General features: G+C 43.0%; 1 protein-coding gene across 8 annotated transcripts in view; it reads left to right on the forward strand.

Moving 5' to 3' along the window:
• The window catches only part of REPS1 (RALBP1 associated Eps domain containing 1), a 176,321-nt gene that overhangs the window by 124,703 nt on the left and 33,472 nt on the right, over window positions 1-18,146 (forward strand). For all 8 annotated transcript variants that reach the window (XM_073575708.1, XM_073575711.1, XM_073575713.1 and 5 more), the window contains one exon: window positions 253-345. In XM_073575708.1, coding sequence (XP_073431809.1) covers window positions 253-345 — 93 coding nt within the window. The remainder of the gene's footprint in view (window positions 1-252; window positions 346-18,146) is intronic.

The following is an 18,146-nucleotide window of genomic DNA, read 5'->3' on the forward strand; positions in this document are numbered from 1 at the left end:
GACTGTATTATATTGCTTTACGTGGTACACGGATGACGCTCAGATTGTAAAAACGTAGATGCTGATAAAGAACAAATGCATGGTGAAAGTGGAACATCCCTCACTGACGTGTTTTATGCGCTCGTGTGAAGGGGGGGCCTTAGGTAGGAAGGAAACATTTATAAATATATATATATGCCCATATTGTATTCATGACCAATTCCCAAACTTATCACATTCTATTTACTTATTTGTTCTATCTGCATTTTCTAGATTCTACTAACCCCACAAGTCCTATAAATGTAAAGCCTCAAGAACTTCCAGAGGAAAGCTCATCTGTTAAATTTGGTTCAGGGAATCCTGTTGGTAAGTAATGACTGGTGATTTTTTTTTTTATATTCTACTATCCTGTTGGTTCGGAAATGTTTCTGTTTAGTGCAAGAAAACAGTGTTGAAATCTTTTGACCTGACATGATCAACCGTTTAGATTTTCTGCATGCTGGGTATCAAGCATCTCTGTAATTATGAACCAAATTTTTTTTTCTTTTTTTTTTTTTTTTTTTTTTTTTTGTATTTGATTGAAACACAGTGCAGAATGAGTTTGCAAGGTTGGCCACGTTGCTTTTCTTTTAAAAGATGGGTTAAGAGTGGGATTTTCTTTTCAAATTTTTTTTTATTAAACTTTTAGTTATTAATAATAGGAAAGGAGGGAAGGGACAGGGAGGGAGGAAAAAGGAAAATTTATAAAAATTAGAGAACCCGTTGGACACAATTTGATTGTAGCAAAAATGTAAATATAAATAAAAGGTAAAGAGTACAAAGAAATCACTTACAATTATACTGATAATAATGACACAGTACATAGTAGAATAATATAGTCTAACTATACAAAATCAAACTAAAACTAAGTTACCAGAGCAAAGCAAAAATAAAAATTAAACATTTCTGGTTCAAAGCCCAATATATTTAGCATTATGGCAAATCTATATTCCAGCTGACTGTGTTGTCGAACATCAAAAATAGAGAAAGGATGGGATTTTCTGACGCTTTAATAAAGGAATACTATGCACTAATATGCCCAAATGGTAGTGATTATAATAAGGTTAAATGCCAGATAGTAAACTGCTACAATATATCGACCTACAGTGGCATGTAAACGTTAAGGCACTCCTGGTAAAAATTACTGTTATTGTGAACAGTTAAGTTGAAGTTTAAATGATCTCTAAAAGGCCTAAAGTTAAAGATGACAATTTTCATTTGCATTTTAGACACAAAATATATATTTTCATCTTTTACATTTTGAAAAATTACAGAAACAAAAATGTGCTGATACAAAATTTTTGGCTCTTTTTGGAGGTTTCAGACCTTAGTGAGCCTGTTAGGGTTATGGCTTGTTCGCTATCATTGTTAGGAAATGACAGGTGATGCAAATTTCCCAGCTTTATAAAAACAGCCTCCTCTAACCTTGTGCCAAAAAACAGCAGCAATGAGTTCTTCTAAGCCCTCTGCCTAGCTCTCTGAAAATGATGGAGACCTCCAAAGCGGGAAAAGGCTAAAAGAAGATGGCAAACTTTTTAAAGATGCCTTTGCCTCAATTTGTAATGTTATTATGAAATGGCAGTTAACCCCTTCCCAACCAATGACTCCACACAGGCGTCATGAAAACCTGCGCCAATTTGACCAGTGACGCCTATGTGGCGTCATGACTTCAAAGCCCCTCTACGGGTCGGGTGATTGGGGTCACTAAAAGGTCACCCGACCCGCAGATACAGGGGGCTTTGTTCTTGACCACAGTGGGCGTGGCTTCGCCCCTCACGTGGCTACGATCGCTCTGACTGTTAAAAGTGAAACAGCCAATCAGAGCGATAGTAATATTTAATTAATGAAGAAAATTGATGAAATATTACAATCCAGCCATGGCCGATGCTGCAGTAGCATCGGATATGGCTTGAGACCCAGATCCGACCACACACACACACACACACACACACACACACACACACACACACACACACACACACACACACACACACACCCCTCACGTGGCTGATCGGCCCCCGATACCGACTGACGGTGGCAATGTGCCGCCGCCGTCATCATCTGCTCCCCTCCCCCTTCTCTCTGCTCCCCCCACCTTCTGTGAAGCACTTGGGGGGTTCAAAGTGCTCACCAGACATCTAGATAAGTTCCTTGGAAGGTCTCGTTTCCAAAATGGGGTCAATTGTGGGGGGGCTTCTACTGTTTAGGCACATCATGGGCTCTGCAAACATAACGACGACCGCAGACCTTTCCATCAAAGTCTCCATTTCAAAACGTCACTACTTCCATTCTGAGCCCTTACGTGTGCCCAAACAATGGTTCTCCCCCATATATGGGGTACCAGGACAAACTGGATAACAACTTTTGGGGTCCAGCTTCTCCTGGTACCCTTGTGAAAATAAAAAATAGCGCACTAAAAAATAATTTTTTGAGGAAAAAAAAATGTATTTTCACGGCACTGTTATAAACTTTTGTGACGCACTTGGGGTTCAAAGTGCTCACTGTGCATCTAGATAAGTTCCTTAGGGGGTCTAGTTTCGAAAATGGGGTCATTTGTGGGGGTGCTCCAATGTTTAGGCACACAGGGGCTCTCCAAACACGACATGGTGTCCGCTAACGATTAGAGGTAATTTTCATTTCAAAAAGTCAAAAGGTTCTTCTTCCCATCTGGGCCCTGCTGTGCGCCCAAACAGTGGTTCCCCACACATGAGGTATCGGTGTACTCAGGACAAACTGGACAACAACTTTTGTGGTCCAATTTCTCCTGTTACCCTTGTGAAAATAAAAAATGGCGTGCTAAAAAAATCATTTTTGAGGAAAAAAAATATATTTTTTTCACTGCTCTGCGTTATAAACTTTTGTGAAGCACTTGGGGGTTCAAAGTGTTCACTGCACATCTAGATAAGTTCCATAAGGGGTCTAGTTTCCAAAATGGTGTCACTTGTGGGGGTTTTCACTGTTTAGGCACACAGGGGCTCTCCAAACACGACATGGTGTCCGATAACGATTGGAGCTAATTTTCCTTTCAAAAAGTCAAATAGCACCTGCACCTCGTACTGCTGGTCTATGGGGGCTTCCGTCCTATCCATTGCTGGGCCTTCAGAAGCACTCCAGCAGCGTCCCCGCCTGCCTTATAAAGCCACCTGATGTCCGTGTCAGCAGGGTTCTGGCCAAGGCACCTCCCATCCGGGACCCCCCCGCGACCTCCCCGCCCCATGCTTCGGTCCCCCCCTCCCACCCCGGCCACCGCACGCGACCCAGGACAGCCGCGCTTCCACGGCGCACACTGGAAAGCCGGCCGGCACCCGACATCCGGATTCGGCGTTCCCGGCCCCGCCCCCTCCGATGCGTCACTTCCGCTGCTCACCTGAGACCGTGGGAGCGCGTGGAAAGGAACCGGCACGGCGCCCCCGGCTCAGAAATGCCTCCAGCCGACTGGGCGCCAACGTCGGCCCAGACGGGGAGAAGACCGGACCCCCGGGGGGGGAACGCACCAGGAGGGGCCCGGGGCATACATACCTCCTGGTGCTGGCCCTTTGGAGACAGCTGTCCACCGGACCCCTTGCTCCACCTGCTCCGTCCACTGCCGTGGAGACCTACCCGGCCCCACCGTGGCGCTTCCAGGGACTTCACGCTGACCGAGGTAGGAGACACACATCCCCCCCCCCCCCCCGGGTCGGTCAGACGGCCTGGGAATATCCTCGACGATCCATGACGGATGATCTGTAGGAAGTCCTGTCCTCTAGGAACAGGAAACCAACTGATGCGTGGGAGAGGTGCTGCCCTTTTGTATCTGTAGGCTTCCTGTTCCTGAAGGGTGGATCCCCTCTCTCAGGTGGTGCTGTCATGGACGACCGAATAAAAAAAAAAAAAAAAAGATGGCCGAATGCTTTTGTATTTATGCAATGTGTTAGTAGCAGCAGTGTGTATACCTCCTGGACAGCCCCCTTAGTCTAAAATAGACACCAAAGTTGTTAGTGCAGGTTGCTTACAGCAATTGTTTATCACACATTGGCTCATGCTAATAACTGCAGAAAATATACACAGTCAGACATATACTTGCCACAACCTGGAGTGTAATGAGGCCCACAAAGTGACAACGCGTGTCGCTAACACATGTAGCTTCGTCAGGGTAGGTGTTAGCCGCAGCAGCAGGCTCCTTCCTCCTGTGACCTGCTGCTCCACCGCTGCTGCTTCCCCTCTGTCTTACAGTCTGAGAAATACTGTAAGTGGGACCCTCACTCAAGTATAAGCCGAGGGGGGGCTTTTTCAGCATAAAAAATGTGCTGAAAAACTTGGCTTATACACAAGTATATATGGTAATTAATTTCCATTCCATATCTTTAAATGTACAGAGTTTATTTGCCCATAGCTAGTGACGTCACGAACGCTCAGGGCATCAGTTTTTTTTCATATAGTGTTCAAAACAGGGCTGTGGGGTCGGTAAGCCAAACCTCCGACTTTTCAATTTCACTGACTTCTGACCCCACAGCACTCGTCACTACTGAGCATGTACATAAAGTGCAGCACAGATTCATCTCAACTAAAAGATTAGGAACAGAACAGACATTTATAGGACATTTCACAACTTTCCCAAACTGTTATCAAAACATCTACAGAACATCCTGCACTGAACTACTGAACCCAATTTATTGCATATTTAGGAGTCGGCCATTTTAGATGGACTCCAACTCCACATCTCTGGTTCAAATAAGCTTGACCGGCCAGGATGCTGTGGACAGTACCAGACAATGTGGCTTCACTTCTGTTTAAGACCTAACATCACACACTGACTCATTGGATCTACAGAGGTTCTTTTAACAGCTACCTGGTATCCCATACAAGGAAATTTGCATGGTTCAACCGTGGATTCTCACATATATAGGGTAGTTCGATATAATGTAGCTGTTAACTATCTACCATTTAAACTCATTATAATCACCACCATTTGGGTATATTAGCGCATAGTTATAATAATAATAAATTTTATTTCTATAGCGCTGACATATTCCACAGCACTTTACATTTCAGAGGGGACTTGTACAGACAATATACATTACAGCATAACAATCACATAGATCATAACAGATACCAAGAGGAATGAGGGCCCTGCTCGCAAGCTTACAATCTATGAGGGAAAAAAGGGGAGACACGAAAGGTGGGTGGTAACAATTGCCCTGATTGTATGGACCAGCCATAATGTTAAGTGTGTAACAGTACGGATGCAGAGGGCTAATGGATGCATAAAGCATGTGGGAACATGATGCGGGGAACCTGGTTATGGTAAACTTTTGGCTGTGCCACACAGGGATAGATTAGGTTAATATGTTGAGGCGATAGGCCAGTCTGAATAAATGCGTTTTCAGGGCATGCTTAAAATTGTGGGGATTGGGGACTAATCGTATTGACCTGGGAAGTGCATTCCAAAGAATTGGCGCAGCACGTGTATAGTCTTGAAGACGGGAGTGGGAGGTTCTGATTATTGAGGATGCTAACCTCAGTTCCCCTTCTTTCTTTACTAAAGGCAGATGGTGCATTGTTATATGCAGCTTTATGCACCTGGTATTTTATTCCTCCTATCTTTAGTGGAAGCACTGGTTTATTCTTTCTTTTGGATTTTCTTACACTATTATATAGAATGACAGGTTCTCCTCCATCTCTTGTTGGTGTACATTTAGCCAAAGGCTGCTCAGCTTTCCAGTCCATAAAATGGCAACTAGTGAAGGAGCATGTGACCAGACCTGTCGGTCAGCTTTATCCAATTCTAAACCTCAAATGAGAAAACTGTTTTTCTAGTAAATTCTGATGGACTGGTCTGGTCATATGTTCCTCCTCCTCCAGCAGCCATTTTATGGACTGGAGAGCTGTGCCTGTCTGTGAGGAAAGCTGCAGTAACGAGCAGTAGGAGAACCTGTCATCTCTATATATAAAATTGAATGTGTGTGTGTCACTAACCAATCACGAAGCATCTTTCATTTCACCAGCGCTGTTTAAAAGAAGCTGAGCTTTGATTGGTTGCTATGAGCAACAGTTTTCCCACTCCACAACACCTCAGCAGACACTAACCGGGTGGGAGAAATCTAGCATCCCCGGGAACATAAGCTCCCAGCCACTGTCTGCCCCCCAGAAAGGAGCAGAGAGCACATTACAGAAATGAATCACCCCCTCCCTGCCCATATAACCATCACACATCCTCCATCCCATAGGCACATCTTCCCTCTTAAAGGGATCTCCGGTATGGAGTTAGGGCAAATCCCTCAGCACTCTGATACTGACCCCAGGACTCTCTTAAAGGGATCATTGGTATGGAAGTTAGGATAAATCCATCCAGCACTTTGATTTTGACCTCAGGCCTCTCTTAAAGGGTTCCCCGGTATGGAGTTAGGACCGTTCCACTCAGCTCTGTGGTTCTGACCTCCCAGGGTCTCTTAAAGGGATCATTGGTATTTGTTAGGGCAATTCCACTAAGCAATCTGGTTCTGACCCCAGGCCCCTCTTAGAGATCCCCGGTATGGAATTTAAGGCAAATCCCTCAGCGCTCTGATTCTAGCCTCAGGCCTCACTTAAAGGGATCATTGGTATGGAAGTCAGGGCAAATCCATCCAGCGTTTTGGTTCTGACACCAGGCCTCTCTTAAAGGGATCCCCGGTATGAAAGTCAGGGAATTTGATTATCACAGCTGACACCCGGCACTATGTGTCAGGGGCGGTCACGGACCGCCCCCGACACGTTAACCCCTTGCACACCGCGATCAAACATGATCGCGGTGTACCGGGAGTTAAAGGGAAGCATCGGCAGGGAGGGGGCTCCCTCCATGCTTCCCTGAGCCCCCCACGGCAGCGCAATGTGCAGCGCTGCTGCGGGGGGCTCCTATCCTCCAGGCCCCCGAATCCAAGATGGCGACGGGGGCCTTCGGGGACCTGAGGAAGCTGGCTTCCTCAGTGCCTGCAAAGCGCAGGCAAGAGGAAGTCTTCTTCAATGCCTGTGACAGATTGCTGATCTGTCACAGTGATCTGTGATGTGACAGATCAGCGATCTGTCACAGGACAGTGATGTCCCACCTGGGACTAAGTAATAAAGTAAAAAAAAAATAAAAAAAAAATGTAAAAATAAATTTAAAAAAATCGCCAAATAAATTAGTAAAAAAAAAAATATTCCCCAATAAATTCATTTTTTGAAAATAATAAAAAAAAAACAATAAAAGTACACATATTAGGTATCGCCGCGTCCGTAACGACTTGCCCTATAAAACTGTCCCATTAGTTAACCCCTTTAGCGAACCCCTTAAAAAATAAAAATAAAGAAGCAGAAAATAATGATTTATTATCATACCACCAAGCAAAAAGTGTAATAACGCGCGATCAAAAAGACGCATATAAATATCCATGGTACCGCTGAAAACGTCATCTTGTCCCGCAAAAAACGAGCCGCCAAACAGCATCATCAGTGAAAAAATAAAAAAGTTATAGCTCGCAGAATAAAGCGATGCAAAAATTATTTTTTATATAAAATAGTTTTCATTGCATAAAACCGACAAAACATAAAAAAACTACATAAATGAGGTATCGCTGTAACCGTACTGACCCGAAGAATAAAACCGCTTTATCAATTTTACCGCACGCGGAACGGTGTAAACGCACCCCCCCAAAAGAAATTCATGAAACGCTGGTTTTTGTTCATTCTGCGTCCCAAAAATCGGAATAAAAAGCGATCAAAAAATGTCACGTGCCCGAAAATGGTACCGATAAGAACGTCAACTCGTCTCGCAAAAAATAAGACCTCACATGACTCGGTGGGTCAAAATACGGAAAAATTATAGCTCTCAATATGTGGTGATGCAAAAACTATTTTTACAATAAAAAGCGTCTTGTAGCGTGCGACAGCTGCCAAACATAAAAACCGCCACAAATAGTAAATCAAACCCCCCCGTTATCACCCCCTTAGTTAGGGAAAAATAATAAAATAAAAAAAAGTATTTATTTCCATTAGGGCTAGGGTTAGGGCTAGGGTTAGGGCTAGGGTTAGGGCTAGGGCTGAGATTAGGGTTAGGGGTGTGTTGGGGTTCGGGTTGGAGTTAGAATTGGGGGTTTCCACTGTTTGGGCACATCAGGGGCTCTCCAAATGCAACATTGCGTCTGATCTCGATTTCAGCCAATTCTGAGTTGAAAAAGTCATATGGTGCTCCTTCCCTTCCAAGCTTCTGCCATGCGCCCAAACAGTGTTTTACCCCCACATATAGGGTATCAGCCTACTCAGGACAAATTGCAAAACAATTTTTGGGGTCCAATTTCTCCTGTTACCCTTAGGAAATTAAAAATTTGGGGGCAAAAATATCATTTTTGTGGAAAAAAATGATTTTTTTATTTTCACGTCCGAGCGTTATAAACTTCTGTGAAGCACTTGGGGGTTCAAAGTGCTCACCACACATCTAGATAAGTTCCGTGAGGGGGTCTAGTGTCCAAAATGGGGTCACTTGTGGGGAGTTTCAATAGTTTAGGTACATCAGGGGCTCTCCAAACGCACATGACACCCGCAGACCATTCCATCAAAGTCTGCATTCCAAAACGTCACTGCTTCCCTTCCGAGCCCTGATGTGTGTCCATACAGTAGTTTTCTCCCACATATGGGGTGTCAGCGTACTCATGACAAATTGGACAACAACTTTTGGGTTCCAATTTCTCCTGTTACCCTTGGGAAAATGAAAAAATTGGGGACTAATTGATCATGTTTGTGGAAAAAATACGAATTTTTTATTTTCATGCCCGGGCATTATAAACTTCTGTGAAGCCCTTGGGGGTTCAAAGTGCTCACCTCACATCTAGATAAGTTCCTTAGGGGGTCTAGTTTCCAAAATGGGGTCATTTGTGGGGGGTTTCCACTGTTTAGGTACATCAGGGGTTTTCCAATCGCGACATGGTGTCCGATCTCCATTCCAGCCAAAAACGTCAAATGGCGCTGCTTCCCTTCCGAGCTCTGCCATGCGCCCAAATAGTGGTTTACCCCCACATGTGGGGTATCAGCGTACTCAGGACAAGTTGCACAATAACTTTTAGGGTGCTGTTACCCTTGGAAAAATAAGAATTGAGGGTGAAAAGATCATTTTTGTGGAAAAAATATGATTTTTTAATTGTACGGCTTTATGTTATAAACTTCTGTGAAGCCCTTGGGGGGTTCAAAGTTCTCACCACACATCTAGATAAGTTCCTTAGGGGGTCTAGTTTCCAAAATGGTGTCATTTGTGGGGGGTTTCCACTGTTTTGGTACATCAGGGGTTTTCCAATCGTGACATGGTGTCCGATCTCAATTCCAGCCAAAAACGTCAAATGGCGCTGCTTCCCTTCCGAGCTCTGCCATGCGCCCAAATAGTGGTCTACCCCCACATATGGGGTATCAGCGTACTCAGGACAAATTGCACAATAACTTTTAGGGTCCTGTTACCCTTGGGAAAATAAAAATTGTGGTGAAAAGATCATTTTTGTGGAAAAAATATGATTTTTTAATTGTACAGCTGTACGTTATAAACTTCTGTAAAGCCCTTGTGGGTTCAAAGTTCTCACCACATATCTAGATAAGTTCCTTGGGGGGTCTAGTTTCCAAAATGGGGTCACTTGTAGGGGGTTTCCACTGTTTAGGTACATCAGGGACTCTCCAAACGTGACATGGCGTCCGATCTGAATTCCAGCCAATTTTGCATTGAAAAAGTCAAACGGCGCTCCTTCCATTCTGAGCTCTGCCATGCGCCGAAACAGTCGTTCCCCCCCACAAATCAGGTATCAGCGTACTCAGGACAAATTGCACAATAACTTTTGCAGTCCAATTTCTCCTGTTACCCTTGGTAAAATAAAAAAAATGAACCTGAAGTATTTTTTTTGTGAAAAAAAGTTAGATGTTCATTTCTTTTTAAATATTCAAAAAAATTCCTGTGACGCACCTAATGGGTTAATAAACTTCTTGAATGTGGTTTTGAGCACCTTAAGGGGTTCAGTTTTTAGAATGGTGTCACTTTTGGGTATTTTCTATCATATAGACCCCTCAAAGTGGCTTCAAATGTGATGTGGTCCTAAAAATAAAATGGTGTTGTAAAAATGAAAAATTGCTGGTCAACTTTTAACCCTTATAACTTCCTAACAAAAAAAAATTTTGGTTCCAAAATTGTGCTGATGTAAAGTAAACATTTGGGAAATGTTACTTATCAAGTTTTTTGTGTGCCGTATCTCTGTGATTTAAGGGCATAAAAATTCAAAGTTGGAAAATTGCGAAATTTTCAAAATTTTTGCCAAATTTCCATTTTTTTCACAAATAAACGCAAGTTATTTGAAGAAATTTTACCACTAACATGAAGTACAATATGTCTCGAGAAAACAATGTCAGAATCACCGGGATCCATGGAAGCGTTCCAGAGTTATGACCTCATAAAGGTACAGTGGTCAGAATTGTAAAAATTGGCCCGGTCATGAACGTGCAAACCACCCTTGGGGGTGAAGGGGTTAAAGGGATCATTGGTATGGAAGTTAGGGCAATTCCACTCAGCGCTCTGATTCCGACACCAGACCCCTCTTAAAGGGATCTCCGGTATGGAAGTTAGGGTAAATCCCTCAGCGCTCTGATTCTCACCACCCCAGGCTTCTATTAAAGGGATCATTGGTATGGAAGTTAGGGCCATTCCGCTCAGCGTTCTGGTTCTGACCCCAGGCTGACGGAATGATGTGGGATATTGGGGGTAGTAGTCCGGTGGCTCTGGCTGACGGGATGATGTGGGACATTAGGGGTAGTAGTCCGGTGGCTCTGGCCTGTGGGATATTAGGGGGGAGTAGTCCGGTGGCTCTGGCTGATGGGATATTAGGGGTAGTAGTCCGGCGGCTGTGAAGGGATGATGTGGGTTATTAGTGGTAGTTGTCCAGTGGCTATAGCTGATGGGATGATGTGGGATAGTAGGGGTAGTAGTCCGGTGGCTTTCACAGGATGATGTGGGATATTAGTAGTCCGGTGGCTCTGGTTGATGGGACCATGTGGGATATTAGGGGTAGTAGTCCGGTGGCTATGGCTGATGGGATGATGTGGGATAGTATAGTGAATGTTACTATGCGGAGTGGGCGGGGCTCTACACTCAGCTTTATATACATATATAATCATTATAATTTGTCATAACTAACCATAGTTAGTTACTATGCCCGGGCAATGCCGGGCTCTTCAGCCAGTACTATATAATAGTGAGTGCCACAACATCATGTCCTCAACACATCTGATAAAAGAAAGATAATGTGGCCGACCCCCGGTAACTCATTCTCCAGCCAGCAAGATAAACAATCCCATTACAGACAAATTCCTCAAATAATCACTCAAATTTGCTGCATGTTTTTTTTTTGATTCTTTGTAGTTGCACCATTAGTCTCATAGTGGTGCCTTAGTCTTAGAGAACAAAGAGTAAGAACTTTGCCCAGTCATGTGACGACCACCTCTTTATTCTTTTTTTTTTTTTTTTTTTTTAAATTCGTTTATTAACCATAAAACATACACACATGAATACAGCCAAAGTGATACATATGCATTTGTCCTAACAGCAACCTTACATGTTAGATCCTTACTACAACTATTGAACTCATAAGTCCAAGTACTGTTTCAGTGTTAATAAACCGAATCAACAAATAAGCCAAACATTTTGTTTATATCCATTTGGCAATTTTCATCTCCAAATGACACTACATATCTAATTATCCTACAACTACTACTAACACGCTGCCAAAAGTATTTCTGCAGTATTAATAGCCATTCGATGCCATAAGGTAACCTAAAATATTTTAACCATAGTATTTACGGTGGTATTGAACCACTATGCACTAGAATGGTGAGAGGAGTTCCACCTATCCCAAACTTTATAAAACTTTCCTGGACAGCCTCGATTCTGATATAATGGTCGTTCAAGCGGTATAACTGAATTTACCAATTCAATCCACGCTGTGAGAGAAGGATGTGCACCACCCATCCACCGCAGCGCCAGCATCTTTCTAGCCAGAAAGAGTGTGTCCCTCAAGAAAATCTTAACATGGTGTCCCCACATCTCCCCGTCCAACACCCCAAATAGACCAGCAGGCTAAGGGGAATCGGGATTTGTACTAGTGAAGTCAGCAACGATGTCACCTCACTCCAGTAGGAGAGGATAATAGGACAATTCCACTCCATATGAATAAAGTCTGTCTCTTCTGAGTAACATCCGAAGACTGGAGTGGACCCATTTTGAAGAGGCGTGACGGGGTTAAATATGACTGGTGTATCTTATATAATTGAATCATCTTATTATTGATCGATGGAGACACCCCAATCGAAGACTCAAGAACCTCCTCCCAATCCTCGTCCTGAGCATCAGGAATAAGACCTCCCCACCTCCCCCTAACCGCTACCATGGCAGAGCCGGTTCCCACAGACGGCATATAAGTGTATAGAGGAGAAATGAGACCCCGGGGCCCCTGCGACTTAAGGATTCCTATTAAAGGAAAGATGAGAGTCTGAATCCCGCCCACAGATCGTAAATGTGATTGAATAGCTGATCTAAGCTGAAGGTAATGAAAAAATTGGTACCTTGGGATATTGTTTTTAGATTGAATTTGTTCAAAGGACATTAGGACACCATTTACATATAAATCTCTAATCAAGGAAACACCATGCGCAATCCAGAAGTCAGTGGATGGGTGGTTCAGAAGCACTGGGAAATAAGCAATACTCCATAATGGCATTTTGGTTACAATATCCCCAAAGTGGACCACCATTTTAATCTATCTCCAAACTGACCTCACCATTCGGAGTAAAGGCAGTAATCGGGGGAAGCCAGGTTTATTCTTTTCCAAAAAAAACAGCGGGCAGTCAATTCTCGCAGCGTGGGCCAGGTGACTCTCAGAATTAGGTAGTAGACTATCAGGCATCCATTTACTCAGGGCTTTAACCTGCCCGGCAAGGTAATATAAATAGAAATCCGGCAGTGCCGCCCCGCCCATCTGTTTAGATCTTTGTAAAGTGGATAATTTACGCTTAGGTCTGGTTTTCCCCCATATAAAAGACATAGTTAAAGAATTTAAACCTGCAAAAAAGGGTTTAGGGATCAGCACCGCACTGTGTTGGAGGGAACAGCTAAGCTTAGGGAGTAGAATCATCTTAATGAGGTTTATATGACCAGCAACAGATAGCGGGAGTTTACTCCAAGATGCAAATTTAAGTTTAACTAGATCCAATAGTGGAAGGATATTAAGTTGCAAGTCAAGTTCACTATTTTTGGGGATATTAATTCCTAGATATTTAAGATGTGACACTATGTGCAATGAAGATAAAGTATCAAGGTTTGGCTCCCAGATTATGAGAAAGGGGCAGCAAGGCAGACTTCTCCCAGTTAATATATAAGCCGGAATATTTACTGAATTTATCAATGGTATCGATCACATAAGGTAAAGTCTCCTCCACGCCGTCCATAAATATCACCATATCGGCGTAGTGGCCGATAGTTTAGATACTATCTGCTATGTTTATGCCTTTAATATTCGGAGAGTACCTTACATGTATTGCCAACGCCTCAATGGCAAGGGCAAAAAAGGCAGGGGAGAGGGGGCACCCCTGTCGCGTCCCTCTAGACAGGGAAAGTGGTTCCGATATGGAGTTGTTTATAATTATATGGGCTTTAGGACTTGCATATATTGCGCCAATCCATTTTTGAAATCTATCTCCGAAACCATATTTCTGTAAACACGCAAATAGGAAAGGGGCGATATGATCCACAGTCAAGGGAGTCTTTCCCTTCTTTTTTTTTTTTTTTTATTAAGAACAATAATATTTGCTTAAATAGATCCCCTGAAACACCTCTAAGAGAAGTGTCGCCAACACATCTTTATACTTTCTATATACAGTGTTTTGCGAAAGTATTCGGCCCCCTGGAACTTTTCAACCTTTTCCCACATATGCTTCAAACATAAAGATACCAAATGTAAATTTTTGGTGAAGAATCAACATCAAGTGGGACACAATTGTGAAGTTGAACAATATTTATTGGTTATTTTACATTTTTGTGGAAAGTCAAAACTGAAAAGTGGGGCGTGCAATATTATTCGGCCCCTTTACTTTCAGTGCAGCAAACTCACTCCAGAAGTTCATTGTGGATCTCTGAATGATCCAATGTTGTCCTAAATGACTAATGATGATAAATATAATCCACCTGTGTAATCATGACTCCGTATAAATGCACCTGCTCTGTGATAATCTCAGGGTTCTGTTTGAAGCACAGAGAGCATCATGAAGACCAAGGAACACAACAGGCAGTTCCGTGATACTGTTGTAGAGAAGTTTAAAGCCGGATTTGGATACAAAATGATTTCCAAAACTTTAAACATCCCAAGGAGCACTGTGCAAGTGATCATATTGAAATGGAAGGAGTATCATACCACTGCAAATCTACCAAGACCTGGCCGTCCCTCTAAACTTTCATCTCAAACAAGGAGAAGACTTATCAGAGATGCAGCCAAGAGGCCCATGATCACTCTGGATGAACTACGGAGAGCTACACCTGAGGTGGGGACAGTCTGTCCATAGGACAACAATCAGTCGTACACTGCACAAATCTGGCCTTTATGGAAGAGTGGCAAGAAGAAAGCCATTTCTCAAAGATATCCATAAAAAGTGTTGTTTAAAGTTTGCAACAATCCACCTGGGAGACACACCAAACATGTGGAAGAAGGTGCTCTGGTCAGATGAAACCAAAATCAAACTCTGGCAACAATGTCAAACAATATGTTTGGCGTAAAGGCAACACAGCTCATCACCCTGAACACGCCATCCCCTCTATCAAGCATGGTGGTGGCAGCATCATGGTTTGGGCCTGCTTTTCTTCAGCAGGGACAGGGAAGATGGATAAAATTGATAGGAAGATGGATGGAGCCAAATACGGGACCATTCTTGAAGAAAACCTGTTGGAGTCTGCAAAAGACCTGAGACTAGGATGGAGATTTGTCTTCCAACAAGACAATGATCCCAAACATAAAGCAAAATCTACAATGGAATGGTTCACAAACGTATCCAGGTGTTAGAATGGCCAAGTCAAAGTCCAGACCTGAATCCAATCAAGAATCTGTGGAAAGAGCTGAAAACTGCTGTTCACAAACGATCTCCATCAAACCTCACTGAGCTCAAGCTGTTTGCAAAGGAAGAATGGGCAAGAATTTCAGTCTCTCGATGTACAAAACTGATAGAGACATACCCCAAGCGACTCGCAGCTGTAATCGCAGCAAAAGGTGGCACAATAAAGTATTAAGTTAAAGGGACTGAATAATATTGCACGCCCCACTTTTCAGTTTTTGACTTTTCACAAAAATGTAAAATAACCAATAAATTTCGTTCAACTTCACAATTGTGTCCCACTTGTTATTTATTCTTCACCAAAAATTTACATTTGGAATCTTTGTTTGAAGCATGATATGTGGGAAAAGGTTGAAAAGTTCCAGGGGGCCGAATACTTTCGCAGGGCACTGTAGTTCAATTGGGAATCCATCCAGTCCAGGAGCTTTCCCAGAGGTCATATCCATCATGGCACCTTCAATTTCTTCTATGGTAAAGCCAGCGTCCAAATGTGCTCACTGAATAGAGTCCAATGTGGGCAATTATATGTCTGACAAATATTTCAGACATTCTGAAACATCAAAACCACTCCTAGAAGTATATAATGTGTTATAGTGGTTAAAAAACACTGCAATATATCCTCAGTTGAGGTTGCTATTAAATTATCTGGTTTCCAGATTTGGAGTATAGTGTTAGAAGTGTTGTGCTGCTGCACCAAGAAGGCCAAAAATTTACCTGCCTGATTTCCCAATTCAAAATAGGACTGACGGGTAAAATATAATTTTACATTTCGATTTGGTATCCATATATTGGGAATTTAACCTATGGGAAGTCAACCATGTAATTCTATTTTCGTTAGCCTGACTGGATATCTAAGCTGCTTCTGAGACCTTCAGCCATTGTTCCATTTCATCATCCTCCCCCAAAGTCACCATTTTAATTTGAGATTGTAGATGACAAGCATCCTCTCAAGTTCGCCTTAAGGGCGTCACAAAACAAATTAATATCTCGGGGTTCAGGATGTAATGAGACAAAATTATTTAGTTGATCCACAGTTCTATCATTAGATCCTATTAGCTTTAACCAGAATGGATTTAGCTTCCAAAATATAGTGTGGTTCAACTAGCCAAAACTCAGTCTAAGTATAATCGGACTGTGATCCGAGATCCCTTTATTGCCATGTTTTATGTCGCCCATCCACACCACTAAATTACTGGAGACAAATATGTAATCTATACGAGATAGTGTGCGTTTGGTAGACGAGTGAACTGTGTTGTGGGGTGACGCATCCTCCACAGATCAAGCCAACCACTACCCTCCATAAACTGTGCCACCACCTCTTTCTTCTGGGAAACTACAGTTCCCAGAAGCTCCTGGCATTGCTCCTTACCTGCATTAACCACATAAGTATTACATTTAGTCCATCTCAAGTTGAGAAAACGAGTTTAAACATTGTTTTGCTAATTTTGCAATGATCCTGAGTAGCACATTGTATTATAGGACAGATCTCTCCTGAGCCCGCATCTTTCCCAGCAGATGACCTCTGATCTGATCAGCTGACCGTGGCATTTACCACTTTCAGACAGGAAGTGCTTCATTAGTCCTGCCCATCGAGGCCCCTGATATTTGATCACGGGGTGCTTTGGCGTTGTCATGACAATCTGGGGTCTACAAAAGACCCCTGTCCTTGTGAATCTCCTATGAACTCTAGCTCATGGCTAGATTTATGCTACATATGCTAGACATGACAGGGCTGATGCCCTGCATATGTGTAGTATAGGCGATCAAATGAACGTAGCTTCAAGACTCCTAAGGTAAGTATTAAAGTAAAAACTGAAAAATTAAACACAAGTTCAAATCGCCCCTTTTTTTTTCCCCATTGAAAATAAAACAAAACACTTATCGCTGCTTTCAGAAATGTCAGATTTATCAATGTAAAGTAAATGAATCCGATCTGTTAATGTAACGATAAAAAAAATTAACTCTCTCGAACTACAGTTTTTTGCCCGCCGCTATATTGCAATAAAATGCGATGACAGGCGATAAAAACATTCTATCTACCCCAAAATGCTTTCAATTAAAATGTCAGCTCAGGACGAAGAAAACTGTTCCTTACCCAGACTTGGATCCCCCAAAAATGGAGACATTATGGGTCTCTAAAAATAACAGCATAAGCAAAAAAATGTTTTTCTTACAAATTTCCAAATTTTTTTTCACCAATTAGAGATCAAACATGTACAGTTTTTTTTTCTTGTGTACTTATACTAACCTGGGGAATCATATTGCCAGGTCAGTTTTACCATATATTAAACATGGTAAAGCAAAAAATAAAAGTGCAAGAGCGGAAAATCGCAAGATTGTGAAGAGATTAAAATAGAAGCTTGCAGTGGGTGTGGCCTGGATGCCTAGGATGCCAGTTGCATGAGCTGAGTGCTCCTTCCCTGAGACCCTGCAACCGACAATTTCAGCGCCTTTCCTGCATATTAATCAACCCACCCGGCTGCCCGAATCCTCCCTGATCACCGGCAAGATGACGCGGGGTAAGAGAAATCTCAAAAACCAAAGCAAATTGGTAGATTTTCTTCAACAGGGATACCAGGCAAGATGGCCCCTCAGTAAGCCGAGCGTCCTGCTCCTTGGGAGAGTCCCCCTCTCCACGACCCCTGAGCCCAGCAAAGACCACCGGTGCAGGATGAGGCAGCACCCACCTCACCTTATCTCCGGGGTGTGGGGTCCATCACCGAGATCTAGATTTTTCCCCACTTGCGGAGGGACACGAGGGAGATGTAGTGCCAGCCAGCCGGCGGATGGATATGTGGCAAGGCACACCTCCCCTGCACTCCCAGCATAACAAGAGAGATGTTGCAGAGAAAGGGGATTCTGGAGAAGATAATTGTAAATCTCTTGCGCCCTCTAGTGCACTTGCAGTATTACAGCAACTTCCTACAGTCATGGCCAAAAGTTTTGAGAATGAGACAAATATTATATTTTCACATGATCTGCTGGTCTCTGGTTTTTATGTGTGTTTGTCAGATGAT

This window comes from Dendrobates tinctorius, unplaced genomic scaffold (assembly GCF_039654945.1).
Source record: "Dendrobates tinctorius isolate UK_male_01 unplaced genomic scaffold, ASM3965494v1 ptg000046l, whole genome shotgun sequence".
In the NCBI taxonomy this organism is placed as follows: Eukaryota; Metazoa; Chordata; class Amphibia; order Anura; family Dendrobatidae; genus Dendrobates; species Dendrobates tinctorius.